At 46.8% G+C, this 9313-nt stretch overlaps 1 protein-coding gene across 1 annotated transcript in view; it reads left to right on the forward strand.

Annotated features, from left to right (window-relative positions):
- UIMC1 (ubiquitin interaction motif containing 1) overlaps positions 1–9313 on the forward strand; it is a 34800-nt gene that overhangs the window by 4148 nt on the left and 21339 nt on the right. The window contains exons 2-4 of the mRNA XM_009706728.1: positions 3074–3164; positions 8386–8510; positions 8854–9310. Coding sequence (XP_009705030.1) covers positions 3074–3164; positions 8386–8510; positions 8854–9310 — 673 coding nt within the window. The remainder of the gene's footprint in view (positions 1–3073; positions 3165–8385; positions 8511–8853; positions 9311–9313) is intronic.

Here is a 9313-nt window from a genome sequence, read left to right on the forward strand (position 1 = left end):
AACCTGACTTTTTCTTGATCTGTGTACAATGCTGACAGTGAAATTGCTCATAAGAGAGCATCATAAATTTAACTGCAGAGTCTGACACACAGGAAGAGAATTTGGATTCCTTTTGGCCATTTTGCTTTAAACTGACGGCAAAGGAGGAGACGCTATCCAGGCTGGCACTGAGCAGAGGTGCGCAGTTCCCACCTCACCTCCGCTGTAATAATTAGTTTCCCCTGGAAGTTGTGAGTTGGAGATGACCTTGTAACTAAGAGTATTGACTGCAGTTTGGGAATATTTTAATTGATTAGGATTATTTTTGGACTAGTGATCTTATTAGAAAGGCAGTTGGTTGAGTGGCCCCCTGAGTTCCTATTATCCTTGTAGACAGATGAGCATTAAAAGGTTGGGTCAGAAGGAGCAAGCCCCGTTGTCTTCTCTGAATTTTCTTGGCCCCTTCTGTTTCTACCATCCATGCCTACATTTATGCAGAGCACTCTAGGGCCTGCGGGGCTCTCTCCCTGCAGAGGTACAAACAGCCATAAATCCTAATTAAAAGGTATGTTTTATTTTCTGGGTTTAAAAATAAAGAAGATTTAAGAATTCTTGGAATTGAGATGTGTGTGTATATTTTGGCCCATCAGGATTAATTGGATTTGCTTCAGCGGTTCGCTGTACTGTGGCTGTTTGGTAGAACGCTGCTAAGCAATTTAAACATCTTTCTCAAATGTATGAGGTTCGTACAACACGTGTCCTGCAATAATTTTGCTCCTGCCACTGTTGTAAATGTCGAGATTCTTCAGGACCCAGCATGGGGAACCGAGGCACGTACTCGGCTGTGCGGTGAAACCGGGCAGCCTGCCCGGCTGTGGGCATGCCGTTCCCCTCCAAAGCCCCGGAGGTGTTTGAGCCCCGTCTTGTCCTGTGGTGCATATTGTAAACCTGTGTCTCCGTGCACGGAGCAGACACTAGCAGCCATGGAAAGTTTGGTGTGCTCATAAATCACACCCGTGCCCTGGAAGAGAGCTGCAGATGAGAGTGTCAGGGTTGACCTTCCGGCAAGTGCAAGAGTGATGAGGGGAAGATTGATGCCTAGAGAGAAAAGCTGGGGATTTACAGAGCCTGCTAGGATTAAATTGCCCCTGTCTTAAGCTGAAGTAGGTTTAGCAGTGTTAGACAGGGCTTTGGGGGAGAGTGGGAGAGCTGTTGCTTAGCCTCCTGCAGGATATAATCCTGGGATGATCCTGGTACGATCCCATGGACCGTTCCCCACTCCCTTAGATGTGAGCTGCCCGCGAGGTCAGCATGGGGATGCTGCTGCAGACCGAGGCAGGGCGATGCGGAGTAGGAGAACCAGTGGCTTATGGAAAACCATGGAGAAGGGCGACATGCCAGGGCCCTGGGAGAGAGAGGATTTCACCTGCCGAGCGTGAGCTAGGCGTCCATCTTCTAGCAGCAGAGAATGTGGCTGTGAAGCAACCTTTTGGAGACACAGCAGCAGATCTTAGAAACAGGGTACCAAAGCCAGGCTGAGTGGGGAAGAGAAGGAATCAGTCAAAGGCAAAAAACCCCTTAGGTGCGAGCATGAGCATGTGTGTGGACTTGCAAAGCAGGATTGCTGCCTTGTTTTGAGCTGATTCTTAAATCAGTGGAAGTGAGGAATGGTGTAGACATTAGGACATGTAAAAGCTATAATGTATTAGGGTTTCAGAAAACCACTTAATAGTATGCCTTGCAAAATCTTAGTTGGATAAATAATTCAATTTCATCTAGATAGGATTTCAATCCAGGAATGTTACTGCTAAAAGACTGTCAGCAAAAGCTGGTGATGAGCAGAAGAGAGGCTTATTTGGGGGAGATGTAAAGCTGAGGCCAAGAGGATCAATATTAGGTCTGTGTGTGTTTTAACATCCTCATTAATGATCTGTAAGAGGGAGCAAGTGGTGTATACACATTAATAAAATCTACAGATAAGGCTAAAGCTGGAGATGTCTTGAACAGAACTCAGCATAGAGGTGCAGTCCAAAGGACTTCATGGGTTCAGAAATATGGGCAGTGGATGGCAGAAATTGATTACACTTGAAAATAAGTAGTTTATTTGCATTAAAGTAGCCCAAACCCCATGCCTTACCTTGAAGCCCCCCTCCTGGCACAGGAGATGGTGTGAGGCATGAGCCTGTGGCCCCTTTGCTGAGACTCTCGTGGACAGCAAAACCAACTGCAGCTGCGGACGGAGCTGTGTGAAGCCCCGTCCTGGCCAGGCGTGGGTGACTGCCTGAAACTCTGGGTTTGATTCTAATCCTACCTGATTTAGAGAGACAAATTGGAAGGGGTCCAGCGCCAGCCTTCGGTAATGTGTACGCCCTCGCTTGAGCCATTAGGACAGCAACTTGCATAAATGTGTGCCAATTAAGCCTGCGACCATTCTTGTTACCATCCATGTGCTTAAAGCAGCATGTCCTTAAGTTGTTTGTGTGGGTATTATTCCGGGAGGTCTCAAGATGACAGATTTCTGAAGTATTCAGGCTTCAAAAATGAAACACTTGTGGCAATGCAGTGAGAGAGTAGCATGGGGAATAAATACAGCTGGCTCTTCTGCCCTTGGGGTGCATTGGCGTGGGTCCCCAAAAATGGCTGGGATTCTAGGTTTGGTCACCTGAAATTGTCTGGGCAGAGTACTAGAAGCTGCGTGGCAGGAAATAGTCCTGGCTTACAGGTGTGCGATGTTCAGTTATAAAGGTTTTGTTTTTCTGTTTTGAGTGCTTACAAATACCAATGTTTTAGCAAGGCCAAACAAATTCTCTCTAAAATCATGGGCAGCAGGTGCAGTGCATGGTGGTGACTGGCATGAAGTCTATTGTCTCTCCTACTTCTCTGTTTATGTCAGTCTGTAACTCTTCTTGCTCGTTATGCTTATCACACAGCTTTTAATAGTTACAGAATGTGCTTGAATTATGTTTGAAATTCAAATTTCACACAAATAGAGGCTTGTTCTTGAACCAGTGTTTGTGTCTGCGTAGTGGGGGGGAGGGGGCTGGTAGTATTTCTTACATATTGTATGCACTCACTGTATTTTTTTCCGTTACAGCAGGAGTCAAAGGAAGAGAGTGGATTGCAAAAGAAGAGAACAAAACAGCAGCTGGATAGAACGAAGTTTGCGGCTAAAAGAAAAATTGCACGTAGGTCTCGAGCGTGGGGCTGGGGAAGTAGGCTGGTGCTGAGCAGTTTCTGCTGTTTGTGTTAGAGATTGTTTCCCTTGCAGAAAGGCTGTGATGTGGCTGGGGATGCCGAGCTCTTAGAGAAGACCCTTCTCAGGGGTAAAATTTGCCTTTTTGGATAAGCACACTATCACTTGTTTTCTCCCCAAGCGGCATGTGCACAGACTGGTGCACTTCCAAAATAAGTGTGCGAGGGTGTCGGTTCCTCACCGGGTTTCAAAATTGGTTGAAGCTGATCTGAAAGCACTGTCAGTCAGAAACTGCTTTCCTGTTCAGGCCCCTCTGCTGCTGTCTTTCCCTGAAATGTCATGATGCTCTGACCTGGCAGTTGCAGCTCAGGAAAGATCTGAGTTGCAGCTGACAGTTCTCTGAAATCATCGGCTGGTAGTGTGGGGGCAGCCAGAGAAGCCAGCAACATTGGGCATCATAAGGAAGGGTGTTAAGAACAAGAGATTTGTTTTACGTCATTTTCCTGTTATATAAAGCGTTGGTGCACCCACATCAACAGCGCTGTGTGCAGTTCTGGTCTCTGCATCTCAAGGACACGGTGGTACATCCGGAGACGGGCAACCCAAGCCGTGAAGGGGATGGAGCAGCTGCCTTATGAGGAGAGACTGGAAAGCCTGGGGGCTGCTCTGTTAGGAGAGGAGCTTGGGATCAAAGTTCACATCAGGAAGGCAGTGCCTCAGCTGAACACAGAGCTGTTGTTTACCAGCTCCTACAGCCAGGGTGCAGTTGGTAGAAATAGCAGGAGATAGATAAGTTTAATGGGTGAAGGAAAGTAATGCTTCACTCAGCAAGTAGTGAACTCCAGGAAGTTTTTGTCACAGGAGGTTGTGGAGGGGTCAGTATCAGCAGCTTTAATAAGGGATTAAATGCATTCATGGACAATAGGTCTGTGAACAGATGCTAAAGGGAACAGGCTGGGATGTTCCCGCTCATATTCTGCAAACAGCATTTCTGAATGCTGGGGATGTAGAAGCAGAAGGGACCACTGAGCATGGCCAGGCTTGCTTGTGCTCCCTGTACAGCACCACTTGTTACAGGCACGTGAACCGTTGCCCTGCCCCAACAGATCTGATCTCACGTTCTTGCGCCCTGCAAGGCAGCAGTCCATCTAGCATGTTAAATTCGGAACGTTTTAAAATGGGAGAGATGTTGTCTCCTGCAAAACCCAAAGCAATCACTGAACAAAATGGAGCATGCCAGTGCTCCGCAAGCAGCAGCAGTTGGGCTTGTCAGTCCTCAGAGGGCTTGTGTGAATTAAATTGTTTTTAATAGAGGCCTAAGGCCATAGTATGAAACAGCCTGGCTCTTTGTGGGAGTTGAAACCCACTGTGCGTGCCCTGTGTCGAACAAGTAAGATAGCGAAGTCAAGAGATAGGGGAAGAGTTCTTCTTTTTTTTCTTCTTTTTCTCCCAAAAGAAACAGAATACCAAATAAAAGCTGAAACCCCCCTTGGAGGTGCCGTTAAAATGTGACCAAACATATGGTGCTAAGAACAAGGAATTGCTGAAGTTGGATGTCCTCATTGCATTGTTGAGTGCGCTGGGTTTCGGGCGCCAGTGCTGTGCGACAGGAGCTTGGTGTGCTCCACAAAATCTGTGGGAGACAGGGCTGACTCTCTAGGCCATTGTATAATGGAGGAGTTTTGCTGCATTTCTAGATGTTGAAATTCTTGATAGTAGTTTTTCTCTTCCTGGGCTGCTGGGTTTTTTTTTGTTTTTTTTTTTTTTTAGTCTGCACGTCTGTCTCCTCAAAGCGCAGGAGGCTGGGGGTGCCTGGCACCGCTTGTTCGGAAAGCGGTCACTTGTTTAAAGCACTTGTGATGGTGGGTCTGTTCTCTCATTTATGGGAAGCTATAATTAGACTTCTGGTGTTTGCTTTTAGGCAAATTAAGATTTGAAGTAGTAATTATTTTTCTCAGTGTCTTTAAATAAATTCTTTGAATTGCGAGGCAAATTGCTCTTTTGTAAAGATTTGGTGCTTCTGGGTAGAGTAAGTTTTTTCTCCTCAAAACTGGAAAATTTCAGATATTTGCAGGCTCTGGTTATAAAGTGTATCCTCCCATTTTTGCTTTGTTGTGGTTTTATTCATTTTAACCTAAAGCCATAACTAAAATATATCTGTGACATTTCATCCTGACAGGATAAATGGAAATACAAAACCTAAAGAAGTCTGTCTCTCTTCTTCCAGAGGAAGTCAATGCTTTAAAGCACGTTTGAATGTTTTTACTGTAATTGCAGTTTGGGTATGTGGAAATACTGAGATCCCGCATTTCCATTATTTTTGAGTAAATCTCTTATTAGTAAGTGTTAGAACTACAACTAGTGAGGTTTTGCATCTAATTCACTTTGCAAATGTCAAAATGGAACATATATCGCTTAGCAAATTGCCGTATTAGCATTTAAAAAGGCTCTGAAATGGTTTAATTTGTTTAGGGCTGCAGTGTCTTAAAACCAGTTTTTTTCCTGACCCCTCCTTCCCATCTGTGGGTTTCTTGGATGCCCTGGTCCCCAGAGAGGTGCTGAGATTCTGTGCTGCGTTGGGATGGACGTGTGGCAAGTGGATTTTGGAGTGCGAGATGCAGAATTCCCAACCAGAGGTGCTGGCACTTCCTTGCCCAGAAGCGGGAATGGGCTTCTGCAGGGTCGAGGCCTGCGATGTGTGTGAGCTGAGCGTGATGGAGTGTGTCTGTCCAGACAGAGAGGGGTCGTTCCTGCCAAGGGCCGTGGGAGCCCCTTCCTACTGGCACGCTCCGGGAGCATGGCTCGCCTCCGCTGCTCGCTCCTGGAGCACTCCAGAGGTCTGTTTGCACACACCAGTCAGGGGCTAACGCAACACTCTGGGTTTCTAATCATCATAAATTATGACCGGTGCAATCAACATCAAGTTTAATAAAATGCACGGTGCTGAGAAATGATCAGACGTGGAACACAAAATACTGTCAACTGTGGGCTGCTCAGCTTAAAACAGGTCAGGTCTCCTGGAAGGAATGAACAGAGCTGCTCTTTGCTCTCCCCACCGTAATGCCAGGTGGATTTAAACTTGAGATTTCCTTGTCTCCAGAGCACCTACTCAACTGGAACGTGCACTAAGTGCATCTTGTTTATCGCTGGTTCCTTTGCCAGAGGCAGCATTTGTCTGGCACATTCCCTGTCCCCAGAGGGGAAATTGCTGTGCCAGGGAGGGAGAAGAAAACAAAATGTACAGTAGTAACTCGCCAAAAAATGTTTTGTTTTATTAAGCTTCATGGATGTTGATAGCCTGAACTGGTGAACACTCGGGCCTCCGTTTTAATTTAAGCACGTGGAAAGCCTTGTGTTGTGGGGCACTGATCACGTGCACCAGTTTTCTTGCACGTGTTGGAGTTTGTAGGATCTGGCCTGATTGCTGTGATGGTTTGGGCAGTGAAATAAATCAGCGTACACTTACTGAATGCTTGGGAGGCATTTGGTATTGCGGAAATGCTGCATATTATTGCCGTTCTTGGGGACCGGAGCCTTCTTCATACACTGGACTGTCGTGTGCTTTCCATTAAAAGATGCATTTCTTTTTTTTTTTCCATGGTCCCTCCTGGCTGTAACATCATAGAGTGACTTTGTCAAGGACAAAAGATCCCCACGAGCCCTGAGTGCTCTGCAGTCTGCCTTCACTTCAACCTCTTTCTTAATTTTTAAAGGAATTAAAAAAAAAAAAAAAAAAAAAAATCCCAAACCAAAACCAACCTAAAGCTAAGTGCTATTTTAGTAGGACACATAAAGGAATCTATGGCTGGTAATCAGAAGGGTCAAAAAAATGCTTCAGATCCTGCTTGGGTGGGGGAGAACCAGCCTGCCATGAGCAAGGAGCTGGGGGAAGGGCAAAGCCAAGCCAAGCCTGCTGCTGTGTGGATGCACCTCAATGCAGTAGTGCTGCGATGCACAGCCTGGGCTAAGACCGGTGCAATCCCAGGCTGCTTCAAAGGAGGCTGCGCTGCTGTATTTTGGTGGCAGCTGGTAGGAAGAGGATGGGTTAGAAAACAGGAGCCTGCAACTTCTGAATGCGTCTTTATCCAGGGAAACGTCTGTCTCTGAAACTGGCCGCAGTGAAGGCATGTTTTGTGCTTGGGCAGCCTTCCTGTTAAAATTGTGTCTCTTAAAGCTCTTCTAGCCCATCAGAGAGCAAGCCTTTTGGTTCATGCATGAGATGGTGCGTGCAGGATTCTGCCTGAAGGAGGGAGCGGATTTTGAAGGAAATCTGTCAATTTGTTTCAAGTGAGAAGACGTATTTTTCAGCTCCTGAGAGTGCTGTTGAGTTGTTTTCCAAGCTGCACTTCGCATTCTGCAGGCATTGTATATTTTAAGCATAGTGAAAGTGCTGGATTGAATCTAAGTAATTAAGTGTTTTCCAAAGTAACTAACTGCTTTGTTTCTAAATAGCCAGTCTTGGCTTCTGGTTTGCTCTGAGGGAGGAGTATTTCAGGAAGAAATTTTCTGCTGAAATAGCAGTTACAACTGTAGGAAACCTGTTTCCCATGCATGACTGACTTAGTGATGCAGCGGAGTGGTGATGTGAGCAGAAGGGGGATGTATGCATGTGAAAGAACCTCCATAATACCACCGAGCAAGTAACGTTATCCTCCACAGAGCTTTCCACCTGCGGCTCAGGGTGAACAACATGTAGCTCTTTTTCTCTCGGGTAGGTCTCCTGTGGTATTGCAGGTACCTGTGTGTCAGAAGGCAGTGAGATGTGCTATTTGACTAGTAGAAAAGTGTATTAAAGAAGGTGCGTTCCTTATCCTGCCTTGCTGCTCAGCCTATCTGATATAAAGTGAGCACACTTTGGAAATCTGTCCTTTTCCTCTCTCCTTGAACATGCATTCTGCAGCAGTAGAGTGTGGTGTTTAACAAAGGCAAATAAAATGTCCCGTTGCAGTTAATATACCCCAGGAGCTGGGGTTAAGATTGCTGTAGAAACCCTAACTGAAGTTCCTGACTTGGGTTACCTTTTTCATTTAGTGTTGCCTGCTCCAGTTTTGGTGACACCTTTTCAGGATAGCTGAGGTTTAGATGTTTTGCTCTGCATTCCTCCTGGGGAGGTGGGACCCTTGGAACATTTCTGCCAACGTGTTGGATATGCATTGGATGTTTACATACACCTGCAGCTGTGACTTGATGTTATCCTATTTCTTCTGCTGTAGAGATGACTGAAGAGGAACAGTTTGCACTGGCCCTGAAAATGAGTGAGCAAGAAGCCAGACAAGTGAACTGTCAGGAAGAGGAAGAGGAGGAGCTCTTGAGGAAGGCCATTGCTGAGAGCCTTAATGTAAGTGTGCTTCTGTGAAGAGGCTTACTAGGGTCCTTCAGCAATGTTGCTTTCTGTGCTTGCTTTGCCACGCTGCATAAAAGAAGGTTTTACTGGGGCCCTAGCTACTTCCAGCACAAGCTGGAACTGCAGCAGTCACAGAGTAGTTGTTTTGTACCATTCCTAGTGAGAGGGGCGTATGAAGTCTAACCTCAGCTGTCCCCTATTTTGAGGTACACAGTTCTGATCGGGGTGGGCGGGGGTCTGAGATCCAGGTGACGGCTGCCAGTGTGCTGGGGTTGCCCTTGGTATGCTCTGCTGATAGACAACACACCTCTCAGAGAATCAACCTTTTGTTTTTCAGAGCTGTCAGCCCTCAGACTCCTCTGATGCAACCCCTCAGTTGTCTGCCGAAGCGCTGACCGTGCGAGGCCAAAGCCAGCCCGCCGAGAAAGAAGGCTCTGAGATCCTGGGAGGTCTGGCGCTTTGCCCTGACACCCCTCGCTCCGAGTGCAGCTCCCACTCACAGAGCACCAGAGCTGATGGGAGCGGACAGATGGATGTCGCCCGGAGCCCCCTGGTAGTGTTGAAGAGGTTAAGCCAGGAAATCGTTGAAAGCTCACTAGTATCCAGTATAATCGTGTCTCCGGGGAAGGGCCAGCCTGTGACAAGGTCAAGTGAAAAGGCTTCCTCGCCAGGAAAAAGTGATTCTAGTAACATGTTACCCAGCACTCTCGGAGAGGACCTGATCTCTTTGAGTCCCACCTTTGGCAGGGTGACTTCAGGCTCCTGGCGATTGACACCTAGGAGACTGTTCACAAGCC

Source organism: Cariama cristata, unplaced genomic scaffold (assembly GCF_000690535.1).
Source record: "Cariama cristata isolate BGI_N322 unplaced genomic scaffold, ASM69053v1 scaffold27078, whole genome shotgun sequence".
Lineage (NCBI taxonomy): Eukaryota > Metazoa > Chordata > Aves > Cariamiformes > Cariamidae > Cariama > Cariama cristata.